Consider the following 14378-nt stretch of genomic DNA (forward strand, 5'->3'; position numbering starts at 1 on the left):
TCTGGAGCATTCCTAGCTAGACTTTGAAAGGCCCAGACAGAAATGTTGGTGACGGCCTTCAGTTTTTTATGTACTTGGGCTATCTCTAAGAACTCAGGAACTTTTAATAATTTAAATGTGGCCTTATTTTTCTAATTTTTGATACTTACATTATTGTTCTTTCTCTATTTGGCATTCTGGCAAAATAGGAAAATTACTGGGTTGACTTATATTGTCCCTTGAATCCAGGATACAGTGTTCTGGATATAGGGCAGCTCCATATTTTGGTTCATTGCTTCTTATTAGACCTCCAGCAGATAATTTCCAACTTGTATACTTCAGTAAGTCAAACCCTCATGTTCTGAGGCATGGTTTGTTATACGTTTGATTCAATTTACACATACTTACATATCTATGTCTTTTAGAGATTCTAATGTGATGCCAATATATATATACCATCCCCCTGAAGAAGACTGTTTAAGTTGAAACGTGTCAGGGCTCTGGATGCACACTACTGGGATCCCATCATGAATTACCAATAGTTACCAATTGTTGGTTACCATGTTACCTTGTACAATGTTTTTAAATTATTATATGTGATGTTTCTCAATTTCTTCACATGAGTCTTATTTGGGAATGAGTTTAATGTTTTTCAATATAATATTTGTATTATAGATACTATTTGTATAATTGTTTTGGGCATCAAAAAAGTCCCCTCCTTTCCCCTTTTTTGTCCCCAATGGGTATTTTTCATCTTAGGTGACACACAGCTTGTGTGGTAATATCTTTATTTGCAGAGAGTTAGGTGCCTGAATAGCAGTAGATTGCTCCAGCCTGTTAGCCACGAACGCAATATGTTAGTAATTCACCAAGTGGTCAGGGTATAGTTTTTTGGTTTTGCTCCTGTATATAGTCTTTGTAAAAAATGTGCGTTTTGACAATTATTATTTGCTGTGCCTGTTTAAAGTGTTGTTAACTCATGTAGGGAGGCACACACACCCTGCTGCTACGCTAATCGCTTGCACATGGTAGACATGACATCTACATAAACAGGTGTTGTTAAGGCCAGCATGGAAAAATAAGGCTATATGCACACCAGTGATTAGGGCAGGAGTGAATAGTAGAGGCAGAAATCAGGGATTTATGCTGTGGTTCTTAGCGGTTATGTGCAAAAGTGCATATAGCAGCTATGCCCGCAGCTTATCTATGGCTCTATGGACAGCAGTGAATAGCTGTGACCTCCGACCACATTACCCACCTACCCACTGTGAGCCACAGCTGAAATATCTGATTTTGTTGCAACGGCCCTAATCTCTATTGTCAATGTAGCCTAAGGCCCCTTTCACATGGCATTTCCGATTGGTGGGTCTATTCATACCTATGGACAGGCAGATGTATACAGAATTGTGTCTGTTTACATTTACCTACCTACAGGTCCGATTCAGTGTGCTAAAAATAACAGAAGGGGTCCTGTCCTCTTCCATTTAGGCAAAGCAGATCAAAGGGTAGTCAGGTATAAACAGCCAGTGGAGTCCATTTACCCCGGCAATCCACAGAGCAGAGTGTACTCTGTCCGTGTCAACTCTGTCTGTCCGTGTGGGCTCTGTCCGTATCGAAACTGAGTGGACACGAATGTGTCATCCGCCCACTCTGCTCTGATCAGCAGGGGATCTGTGAGCTGATACCTTGCTGATTGGAATGGAATCTGCTCCATGTGACAGGGGCCTTACTGACACAACTCATTTTGGCAAACGCCAATCAACAACAGACAAATGCCTAGCAGAAGCCATCAAATTATCAATTGCAACAAGCTTTGTAGCAAACAGAGATCTGTCAGCAAGAGTCACAGAAGCAGTTGCAACAGAGCTTTTCAGCCCAACAGCAATCTCAGAATCAAGCCGAGCCCCTCCACAGGAAATTACTAGTACAACTAGAGCAGAGATACCAAATTGAAGTAATAATGCAGTAGATACAATAGCCCGATGACGAGAGTGGTTCCAGCAATCATTATCTTTCTGACTAAGCTGCATATTGCCAAAGATAACCACGGATGTTAACCCTAAGGTGTTTTTGACCACTTTCAAAAAGGACTACCGAAAAAACATTGGCCTAAATAACAATGGGCTGACTAGTGGCCCTTGGATGTTCGTTATCAAAAATGTTTCACAGGGTTCTTTTACTCTGAGTTACTGTATGGGAGGCACCCAAGGGGTGAGAAACTTAGGAAAGTTTCGTTTTCCCCTCAAAGAAGCAAAATTTACCATGCTGTGCAAATGGAAGAAAGAATTGCACAGGTGATGGCAATAGTGAAAATAAATTTGGCCCAAGTTAATTCACCAGAGGATTTACAATTGTGTGTCCCAAATCCCTACCTTTGTACCTGGCAACATGGTGTACTGGTCCTCATGGTGTAAAGTAGATTCCTGGGCAAAGGCCAGGGCCCCTATGAAGATATGGAAAAAGTAAGTGGAGTGAATTACATGACTAGCCAAGCAGTGAGGTACAAACTAGAGCAGTTATAGTGTGTGATTTTTTTAAAACCACGGAAGGAAAGGGACACCTTGCTACATGAAATTTCAACACACTTGGTTTGACTTTATAGGTTTGATGTCAGGATAGCAGACACCATTTTGAAAAGCGCAGCAAGCTGAAGAGGTTGTTCTCCGTAACAGAGGCATTCCAAGATTGGCCTACAAAGATGTCTCTGACCGAACATGACATTTTCACCAACCAGGGGAAACAATAAAATTTAAACCATATTGGATTCTTGTAGCCAGATGAGAAGAAATATGTTTGTAAAAAAAGAAATGCTTGAACTGGGGGTGATAGAGGAGTCCTATAGCAATTGGTCCAGTCCCATTGTATTAGCTCCTAAACCAGATGGGAGTTGCAATTGTGCAATGATTTTTGTCAATTGATTACGATCACTCAGATTGCCACCTAGACAAATAATTGACTGAATGGGAATAGCCCGGTATATGACCTTGTTGAACATGACCAAGGTATTTTGACAGGCACCCCTTTCTGAGTCGGCCAAAAGAGAAACTGCATTTATATTGCCTGATGGGGCATTCCACTATCAGAGGATGTCCTTTGGGTACATACCGGTAATGTGCCTGCAACATTTCAGCATGCGATGGATAGCAAACTTCAGCCCTTTTAAAAGTATACTACTGCTCACCTATGCGCTAAGAGGGAAGCCAAGTCTGCAACCAATCTTCTAAAAAGTGAACCATTTGGCAAGAAGAAGCAAAATATCTTGGAAATACTATTGGGAAGAGTGTAATAAAATGTGAAACATTCAAAATTGGCCTTCCCCAGAAACAAAAAGCAGTTGTGAGCATTCTTAGGGATTGCTAGCTATTACTCTCCATTTTGCTCACAGGCTGCTCACCTGACCAACTTGACAATAGGACAATGGGAAGAAGTTTGCCCTGGTTACCTTTAAGCAGCCTTACATCAAGGGTGCTCAACTGGTGGCCTGTGACCTAATGCTCTGGGATATCGGGTCAGCTAACCCAGATCGCTGGTTGCTGACCCGCGATCCCAGAGCATCAGAGTGGATTAAGCCGGCGCCAGAGGAAGCAAGCAGCTGCGGAGAGAGCAGGATCTGCATAAGCTGATGATTCCTATGTAGCACTGGCTCCTGTCCCAGGCAAAGTACATTTGGTATCACTCCGCCTGGGACAGGAACCATTCTAACAGGCTAGCGTTACCAGCAGAAGCTGATAAACAAAAAGGTCAGCTTATTAAACATCAGTGTTGCAGTTTTCTAATGACCACACCATGCCACCTATGCGACCCACCAGCACAGCAGTATCTATATCCTCATACGTGCATATCTGGAATACGGGGTCATCCTCTTGTATGGCTCCCCCCCACTTCCAGTTTGTGGATTTGGACTTTATAATTCGTGATATTTTGATTATTTTTTGGATGAATTTTTGTTCAGCCCTTCACACAGGCTCTCTATCCATTTGAGTCCTATTACCTCCATACTAGTGATGACGCACACATGCAAGCAAATCTTCATTGTTCTTCGTCTTTCACATTCATGAATATAAGAATATAATCTTGGATACATGTCTTTGATTGGATCCCCCCATGTCAGGCATAGTGAATCGCTGATATGGGCTTTTTGATCACCTATAAGTTATCAGATTTGGCAACATTGTACACTGGATTCTGAGGAAGCCCTATCTTCTAATGTGGCCGAAACGTGTTGATCCATGATCCATTAACTTCTTACGCATTGTTTGCCTAGAATGCTTGTATAATGTCCAATGTGTTGCTATTTATGTTTATGATACAATATATGTCGTTTTTAAAATATTTTTTGTACAAATAAAACTTTGATAATTCTTTTTAAATACACAATGTTCTAGTTCAGTGATATGCAAACTGTGGCCCTCCAGCTGATGCAAAACTACAAGTCCAAATATGCCTTTGCCTCTGGGTGTAATGCTTGTTGCTGTTAGAGTCTTGCTATGCCTCATGGGACCTGTAGTTCTGACACATCTGAAGAGCCACCGTTTGCATATCCCTGTTCTAGTTGATATTGTTTTTTGGCACTCAAAAATCCCCTTTCCCACACTCCCTCTCACAAGGGAATGTGGGGACTCCCTTTTCACATTTCATTTCATTGTGGCCCGCAACTGGTTACCAAGTCACTTAAGTTGCCCTTGCTCTTCATAAAGGCTAAGCACCCTGACTTAGCCCCGGTTCACACTACTGCGTGTGCGGGGTTCGCATGTCATGTCGGAGCGCACTGCTCCGACATGACATGCGATCAGCTGTGCGGTGCGAGTTTAGCCATACAGTTTGTATGGCTAAATTCGCATCGCACCCGCAGCAAACACGCACAGGAGGCATTTTTGCTGCCGCATCAGGATCGGATCGCACAGCGGTTCACACTTGTGCGATCCGATCCTGTGCGAACTGCACAATCGCACTGCGATATGCGATCAAACTGGGGGTGTCGTTAAGATTACATTGACACCCCCAGCGGATCGCATATGGCAGTGTGAACTGCCGGGGGTGCGTGTGCGATGCGGGAACAGGCTGCGAATTCGCAGCCTTCCCGCATCGCATCAGTGTGAACCGAGCCTCACAGTACATCTTTCAAACAGGCCTTGTGTGGCTATCCAGTGTTGTACTCCAGATGGAATTTGTAGTACAAACTGATGTGTTGGATGTTGGATTTGGAGCTGTGTTTTCCCAGGTTGCAGATCCTGTCATTTACCTCAGCCGGAAACTAAAGTCCCTCATATGCCACCATTGAAAACATGTTTAGCTGTAAAGAGGGCTCTAGATTGTCTTAGATATTACCTGTTAAATAGACACTTTGATTAAGTAACTAATCATGCTCCATTAGAGCGCATGGCCCAAAACAAAGAGACCAATAGAAGGATTAATTGTTATGTATATGTCCCAGATATTTTCCTTGATTTTGAGTAAATGGAGAAGCTAAGGTTTTTTTGGGCTGGTTGATTAGGTGACAAGTTTTGCTACAGCAGGGCTGGTAGCTTATTCTGGAATTTAGCTCTACCCCGTGTATGTGTTCAGGTTCTTTATATGTCAGACTAGGGAGCTCTGGACAGCCTTGTGGTGAAATCCAGTCCATGTTCGATGTGATATAGCCTCTGTAACATGGATTTGATTGCAGAGAGTTAGGTGCCTGGTAGGGATGGGCGAACTGTTCGGCCTGAGCATGTTCGACGAACACCAGAATTATAGGGGCGTTTGACTGTTTGTTCGGCCCGCCAAATGACCACAATGCACTGCAACTCTGCACAGTGCATTGGTAGCCCTGATTGGCTGAAGCAACAAAAGCTTTGCCCAATCAGGGTACAGAGCACTATCAGAGACATGATTGGAGAAAGTATTGATGACTCTATCCAATCATGGCTCATCGCTCTTAGTATACAAGCGAAATGGCCGCACACCAGGCAATTGCTCACGATGAAAGGCTTTATTGAACAAGGATGCAAGGTACAGCAAAATGGATGGTAGACACGTTTCACACGACTCACAGCATGCTTGTTCACTACTATTCTACTGCACTTGGTAGTGAATAAGCACGCTGTGAGTCGTGTGAGACATGTCTACCATCCATTTTGCTGTACCTTGCATCCTTGTTCAATAAAGCCTTTCATTGTAATGCTATTGCCTGGTGTGCGGCCATTTCTCTTGTATCCTGTCTGCGGTGGCGATCCGAGGTCCTGCACCCAAGGCTGGCTGTGAAGTTCCAAACTGCCTGAGCGGTGTACATCTCTTTCTCTGTGTCATTGCTCTTAGTCCCACCCCGCACTATAAAAGTATTCTTTCCGTAGTGGCCATTTGTAGAGTGATATCGGAGTGGAGAAAGATAGAACAGGGCTCTGTTCAGTTCTACTAGAGAGTTAGTGAGCTAAAGTGTGCTATTCTGATACTATTGCCAGTGTAGAATATCAGTTTAGTGTGAATCCAGTGTTCGTGTAGTGACCATTCATTTTTACTTTAGTGTCACTTTAGTGTGAATCTAGTGATAGTTCAGTCAGTATGAGTGTAGTGCGACCATTCATTTTTACTTTAGTGTGAATCTAGAAATAGTTCAGTCAGTGTGAGTGTAGTAAACGTTCATTTTTATTTTAGTGAGAATCTCGTGATAATTCAGTGAGTCTAGTGAGTGACCATTCATTTTTACTTTAGTGTCAGTTTGTTTTGTCAGGGCAGGTTTACTGTGAGTTATTGCACGTTTAACGCAGTATATTTCTGTGCGTTAGGTGCCCTTTAATGCAGTATATTTCAGTGCGTTATGTGCTGTTTACGCAGTATATTTCTTTGCGTTAGTGCATGTTTACCGCAGTATATTTAAGTGCGTTACTGCCCATTTAACACAGTATATTCCTGTGCGCTAGTGTTCTTAACACAGTATATGTCTGTGAGTTATTGCATGTTTAACGCAGTGTTTTTCAGTGTGTTACGTGCCATTTACCGCAGTATATTTCAGTGCATTAGCACACGTTTAACACAGTATATTTCTGTGCGTTACTGCACGTTTAACGCAGTACATTTCTGTGCGATATTGCGTGTTTAACGCAGTATATTTCACTGCGTTAGTGCACGTTTAACAAAGTATATTTCTGTTCCTTACTGCATGTTTAACGCAGTATATTTCAGTGCGTTAAGTGCCATTTAACACAGTATATTTCTGTGTGTTCAGTATATTTCTGTGCGTTAGTGCATGTTTACCGCAGTATATTTCAGTGCGTTACGTGTCCTTTAATGCAGTATATTCCTCTGCGTTGCTGCACAATTACCACAGGATATTTCTGTGCATTACTGCACATTTAACGCAGTATATTCCTGTGCGTTAGCGCACGTTTAATGCAGTATATTTCTGTGCATTACTGCACGTTTAATGCAGCATATTTCTGTGCGTTACTGTGCGTTTAACGCAGTATATTACTGTGCATTAGTGCATGTTTAACGTAGTATATTTCTGTGAGGGGGCCAGCTGCATATGTGTCCAGAGGCAAAGGTGATCAGTCCTCAAGCAGGGCACCATTTCCTCTGTTTAGTGATGTTGCCCGTGCTATCCAGCCACAGCATGCAGAGGAGGTGGTGGACTGCCATACTAAACCCTCCTCATCAGTGTTGGGGGTAACTAGTTACAAAGTAACTGATTACAGTAACTACATTACTTTTTTTGGTAACTAAGTAAAGTAACTAATTACAATACTAATATTGATAACTACACTACTTTACTAGGCTATAGGAGGTAACTACACTACTTTACTAGGCTATAGGAGGTAACTACACTACTTTACTAGACTATAAGAACGCGCTTTCCTGCGTTACCCAAGCCGTGCGATACAATCGTTATTTCGAAGAATAGAGAGGGGTGAAGTTTATGACTTTTTGTTGCACTTTATGTTTTATTCTGTTTTTTCAGGTTTTGTTCTCATGTTTCCCAAAGCCTGTGTTTATGCAATAAACTCTATGCAGAAAGAGTGTCATGTATCTTCTTCTACACGGTCAATTAAGAAAGAGGAAAGTAAAGTAATAAGTAGTGAAGTTACTTTTCAAATGCAGTAACTAGTAAAGTAATCTCATTACAATTTACAGAAGTAACTAGTAACTAGTTACATTTTTTGAGTAACTACCCCAACACTGCTCCTCATCCTCCGTCACCCAAGCAGAGATGAGTGTGCAGTCCAATGCAGCTGTCAGAGTGGCTAAATCTGCCTCCTTGTCTAAAGCTATTCCTGCCATAGCCCCAGCATCAGGCATGGAGGAGTCAGCTGAGTTATTTGAACACAGCGTCAGCCACTTGCTCCTTGATGATGCACAGCCATTACTTGATTCAGATGTTGGTTCTGAGGTTGAGGAAGGTGGGAGCATGAGCCTACAGAGGAGGGAGAACACTGATACACAATTTTGCAGTCATGTTCCCCCAGCCGCAGCGTATTGCAAAGTTGTCTCCAGTGGTAATGAGGATGAAGGAGATGATGATGATGATGATGAGGTTAATGACGCGACTTGGTTGCCATAGAGCAGAGGAGGAAAGTGAGGGTTAGGCACAACCCCAATGAGGCAGCCATCATGGAAGAGTAGAGGGCAGCCACCCTTTTCCATCACATTGTGGAGCTGTCTAGGCCTTTTTTATCACATGTGCCGCCGATCGCACTGTTGAAATTTGCAAACTTTGTCTCAGGCACACCTAATGTGGCAAAAACACCAGCCATTTGGGTACCACTTGCTTGACAACGCATTTAACCTTCCACCATTCAGCCCATTGGCAAGAGCACCTGAAAGCCACACAAAAGTGGTGTAATTCTGTTCCTCCTCCCTACTTTCCTCAGTCTACCCCCGCTATATCTCATGAAGCCTCCACTCACAGGGATGATGTCCCAGCTCCTTGTAGCATATCTGCCAGTAGCACACCACCAGCTGTAGACTATAGCCAGCAAATTTCTCTGCCCCATCTACTGCAGCGGAAAAAAAATACAGTCACTGCCACCTGCCCAGCATCTTAATGCAAGCTTGTCAAAGCTGCTGGCTTTACAACTTTTGCCCTTCTGTCTGGTGGATTCTGCCCCTTCTGTGAATTTGCAGAATGTGCTGTACCACAATCACAGGTTCTCAGTGGGTATTTCTTTTCACATAAGGCCATTTCAGATCTATACCATCATGTGGAAGACAATGTTGTGGCATCGTTGAGCAAGGCAGTCAGCTACAAAGTCCACGTTACTGCTGACACGTGGTCCAGCAAGCATGGTCAGGGATGCTATATTTAGTTTACAGCACACTGGGTAACTCTGCTTGCAAGTCGGAAAGGATGCAGGACAGGGCTCAGTGCTGCAGCTTGTGCCTCCACATCTCCACACAGCTAGAGGTGATGATGCAAAACCTGTCAGCTCTACCCCCTCCTACACCTCCTCCATGCCCTCCTCTGCTGAATTGTCCTACAAACCACAAGCACCCCTTAAGTGTTCAAGGGGCTATTCAATCAGTCAGGCTAAAAGGTGCCATGCAGTGCTTTAGTTGGTGTGTCTAGGGGACAGGAACCACACCAGATAAGAGATTCTTGCAGCTATGCAGGGGCAGGCTCAGAGGTGGTTCACGCCAGGCAACTGGAACCAGGAATAGTGGTGTGCGATATTGGCACAAACCTCCTGTCCGCCCTTAGACAGGGAAAGTTAACACATGTGCCACGCCTGGCACATGTCCTCAATTTGCTAGTGCAGCGTTTCCTAAATAGGTACCCAGGATTGGAAGATATGCTATAGCAGGTCAGAAGAGTCTGTAGCCATTTTAGGCGGTCATACACAGCTAGTGCTCGATTGGCTAAAATTCAGTGGGAATTGCACCTGCCCATAAGCCGCCTGATTTGTGACATGCCCACTAGGTGGAACTCGACTTTGGCAATGCTGCAGCGGCTTCACATGGAGCAGAGGGCTATCAACGAGTACCTGTGTGAGTATGGCACAATGACAGCCTCAGACCAGCTCTGCTTTTTTTCCCCACGCCAATGGCTGCTGATAAAGGATGCATGCACTGTACTATCACCATTTAAGGAGGCCACAAGGATGGTGAGCAGGGACAATGCATGCATCAGTGACACAATCCCTGTTGTGTTTCTGCTGGAGCTGATCTTGTATTGCATTATGGACAGGGCACTCGGGGTAGAGCAGCGGGAGGGAGAGGAGGAATTCCTTTCCTTTTAAGGCAGGCTTTATGCAGACACCATTCTTCCTACGCCAAAGAACGCACAAGAGGAGAGGGAGGAAGAGGAGGATTCTGGCAGTCTTTGAGGCATTGAAGCAGAGGAAGACATACGTCAACCCTCAACAGATGGTTTTCCATCCCCAGAACCCTTGGGAGTAGTACGTGGCTGGAAGGAAGCAGTTCCAGATACTGTAATCCACAGTGACCCCAAGGAGTCTACTTCTCATGCCTTCGAAAACTTGTGGTGCATGGGCTCCTTCATGCTTCAAAGCCTACGAAAGGACCCAAGAATACGTGGCATCAAGGAGAAGGATCACTATTGGTTGGCAACCCACCTTGACCACTGTTACAAGGGGAAAGTCTCAGAACTCATCCCGTCCCCACAGAGGGTGCAGAAGATGAAAGCTCTTGAGGACACTTTAAAGAGGAGCTTATCTAATGCTTTTCCTGACTCTGGTAGGTTAAAGTGTCATGGAAAGCATAGTTGTGAGGCTTCTGTTGGTCAAGAAAGGAAAGGGGGCTGCCGAAGTAATGCATTTCACAATTTTTTTAGTCCTTGCCACCCAGGGCTCTCTGCTTCCACATCCCATCCGCAGCGTCTGCATCATATGGTGGATGATTATCTATGGGCAAAAACAGAGATGGAGAGCTTTGCAGTTGACGATCCACTGGGTTACTGGGTCATGAGAATAGACCACTAGCCAGAACTTGCCCAGTATGCAATCGAGCTGCTGGGCTGCCCTGCATCCAGCGTGCTTTCTGAACGGGCATTCAGTGCTGCTGAAGGTTTTGTTATTGATAATAGAACACGTCTGTCCACAGACTCCCTGGATCGTCTGACATTTATCAAAAGGAATCAGTCCTGGGTTACCATCAGCTATGAAGCCCCTGATGCTGATGTCACTGATGTGTTTTTGGGATGTTAAATCTCTGCAAGACTTCTAGGCTGCCTAGTGTTGTGGGTGTTGATTTCATCTAAAATAAATTTTTTGGTGTATGTTTCATGGGCACAATTAACACCCAAAGACATTTTTTCCACACCAGTTTGACAGGTGCATATACTGTAATTTCAATTTTTGACAGCAAGGCCAATTCTTCCTATTATCAAGAGTACCTCTACAGTGTTATGGTGTGAAGGCGCCACAGACACCCAAAGATGAATTTTTCCACACCTGTTTGACAGGTGCATATCATTTCAATTTTTGACAGCAAGGCCAATTCTTCCTATTATCAAGAGTACCTCTATAGTGTTATGGTGTGAAGGCGCCACAGACACCCAAAGATGAATTTTTCCACAACTGTTTGACAGGTGCATATTATTTCAATTTTTGACAGCAAGGCCAATTCTTGCTTTTTTCAAGAGTACCTCTATAGTGTTACGGTGTGAAGGCGCCACAGACACCCAAAGACCAATTTTTCTGCACCTGTTTGACCGGTGCAAATCATTTAAATTTTTGACAGCAAGGCCAATTCTTGCTTTAATCAAGAGTACTTCTATAGGGTTACAGTGTGAAGGCACCTTCGACACCCAAAGACCAATTTTTCCGCACCTGTTACTTCTATCCAAAGTCTGCGGAAGAGACACCAGAATTTAGCCAAAAAATCTCTAATCTTGTTCCCAGTGCACTACATTGTGGCCTCATCATACAGACTGGCTCTCCAAACCTCTGTTTTCAAAATAAAGAAAGCTTGCTGGGAAAATGTCTTTTTTTTTGGCTTTATAAATGCAATTATTTCTGCAGCAACTTCTATACACGGTACAGATGTGCCACTTTACAGGTAGACCAAGGGGATACCCCCCGGCACTATATTGAAAGTAATTTTTCATTTTAATTGTTATTTCTAGTTTTGATGCTTTCACTTATTTTACTGCTCATTTAAAAATGAAGATTTTTACAAACTTTTTTTTCATTGATACATGTCCCCCAGGGTAGTACCCGGACCTACATAACAATTGTTTGTCCTATTACTTGCAAATAAGCCTTCAAAATGGGCACTTTTACGTTTTCCAGTTCGGGTCCTATAGACTTCAATGGGGTTTGTTATTTGATTCCGAACTTTTGCGATGTTCGAAAGTTCTGGTGCAAACCGAGCAGGGGGCCGTTCGGCACATCCCTAGTGCCTGGAGAGCATTAGATTGCTTCAGCCTATTAGCCAGGGATCCTGTATGTTAGTGGCCAGGTTACAATGTTTGTGTTTTTATACCTGAACATAGTATATAAAGTCTTTGCTCCAGGTCAGTTAGCCAGGTACCCTGTATGTTAGGAAGTGGCAAGGTTTTATTTTTTTATTTTATTTATGTCTTTTTCAGTTTTTTTTTCCAGTATATAAAGTATATAGTTTTTGGAAACAATTTGCATGTGTGTTTATGAACTTATTAAGGGAGTCGCTGCTGAGCTAATCCCTCATGAAGTATACAGCCACCACTGTCAGCTGAACAAAAAAAAAGCTAAGTGTATGGCCAGCTGTATTTGCTACATAAAATAAATTGTGACTCTGCAATTGTTCAGAGGTCCAACACAGATCTGTGAGCTCACTAATGGACAAGCTTAGGATTTATTTTTAGCTGCATTCACACCTGAACGTAGTGTCTTTAAGCATTTTTACATAATTTTTCTTGAGTTTTTATGGGTGATTTCGTCGTGTTTTTATAAAGCATTTTTAGGCTTTGGTGTTTTTTTATTATTAGCCAATAGAGAAAACTGTCATCTGTTGCATCATTTGTTGCTAGGTTTTTCAGCTTTTTTTTTTAGCCTTTCCATTACCTTTTATTTCTTTTTTAATTTTATTATTCACTATTTATTATTATTATTTTTTTTTTATTAGGGAAATGGGTTAGATTTAACGTTAGGATTAGGGGTTAGGTTTTGGGTTAATATTTTATTTATTGTCTTATTATTATTTATTTATTGTTTATTTTTTTTAGTTAGGCTCCGTTCACCAATCACGGCAAATCGTGGGACGCCTGTGTGATTCCCGTCACTTCCAATTACACCCCAAACGCGGCGCGATTGAGGTATAATCTCGCAAATAGAATTGCGGGATGCCTGTTGCCCAAAATAAGTTCTTGTCCTTTTTTTTGGGCGACAGGCGTCCCGCTATTCTGTTTGCACGATTATACGGCGATTCATCCGGTGACAATTGCGACAAATTTGCGCCGCGTTTGGGGTGCAATTGGAAGTGACAGCAATTGCACGGGCATCCCGCAATTTGCCATGATCCGGGATCGCGGGCAGAATCACCGCTATTCTGCCCACAATCCAGAACGCCAAGATGTGAAAGGAGCCTTAGTGTTAGGGTGTTAATACTACTACTACTACCATCACTACTACTATTAATAATAATTATTATAATAATAATAATAATAATAATAAATTAATAAATAATTATAAAATAAATAAATACAATAAATGAATACTATGTAATAATAAAAAATTAATTAACCCTTGACCTTCACCCCTAACCCTTAAAAAAATAAAATAAAATAATAATAATAATAATAAAATAATAAACACACCAACCCTAACGCAAAATAATACATTATTATTAAAAACAATAAATTAATAATATTTTGTATTTTTTTGGGGGGGTTTGGGTCTGTATTATTATTAATAATAATTTATTTAATATATTTTTATAGGGTTAGGTTATTTATTTATTTATCATTACATATTATTCGTTTATTTTGTTTATTTATATTGATTTTTGACCTACACTGGGGAATAGTGTTTTTGTTTTTTAATAAAGGAATTGTCAACATCAACATAAGGACAAGGTGCTTTGGGATGGGGGGGGGGGCCATGTTGAGGCCTGCCAGGCTGCATGCTTGGATAAGGGTCTGGTATGGACTTTGGGGGGGGGGGCACACCATTTTTCTTAAATTTTGGAGTGGGATTCTCTTCAAAATCCATATCAGACTTAAAATGGCCTGGTATGGATTGGGGAGAAAGGGGGGGGGGGGGGGGTACGCAGTTTTTTTCACAATTTTTATTTGCCGGCAATGGCTTTGCTTACATTCAGCTGTCAGCAGGTAACCTAGCCTTATTGAGGGATGTGTACTGTATAGGTGTGCAGGATGCATATTATACACATATATGGAAGTGTATGCATTGATAATGTAGACTGTTTTATAATAGATTATTGTATGTACTGTAAGTATATATATATATATATCTATATATATATAT

At 42.3% G+C, this 14378-nt stretch overlaps 1 protein-coding gene across 1 annotated transcript in view; it reads right to left on the reverse strand.

Moving 5' to 3' along the window:
* GARNL3 (GTPase activating Rap/RanGAP domain like 3) overlaps positions 1–14378 on the reverse strand; it is a 264692-nt gene that overhangs the window by 232450 nt on the left and 17864 nt on the right. The window contains exon 2 of the mRNA XM_082263321.1: positions 2352–2422. Coding sequence (XP_082119447.1) covers positions 2352–2422 — 71 coding nt within the window. The remainder of the gene's footprint in view (positions 1–2351; positions 2423–14378) is intronic.

This window comes from Pelophylax lessonae (assembly GCF_965119305.1).
Source record: "Pelophylax lessonae genome assembly, chromosome: 7".
NCBI lineage: Eukaryota > Metazoa > Chordata > Amphibia > Anura > Ranidae > Pelophylax > Pelophylax lessonae.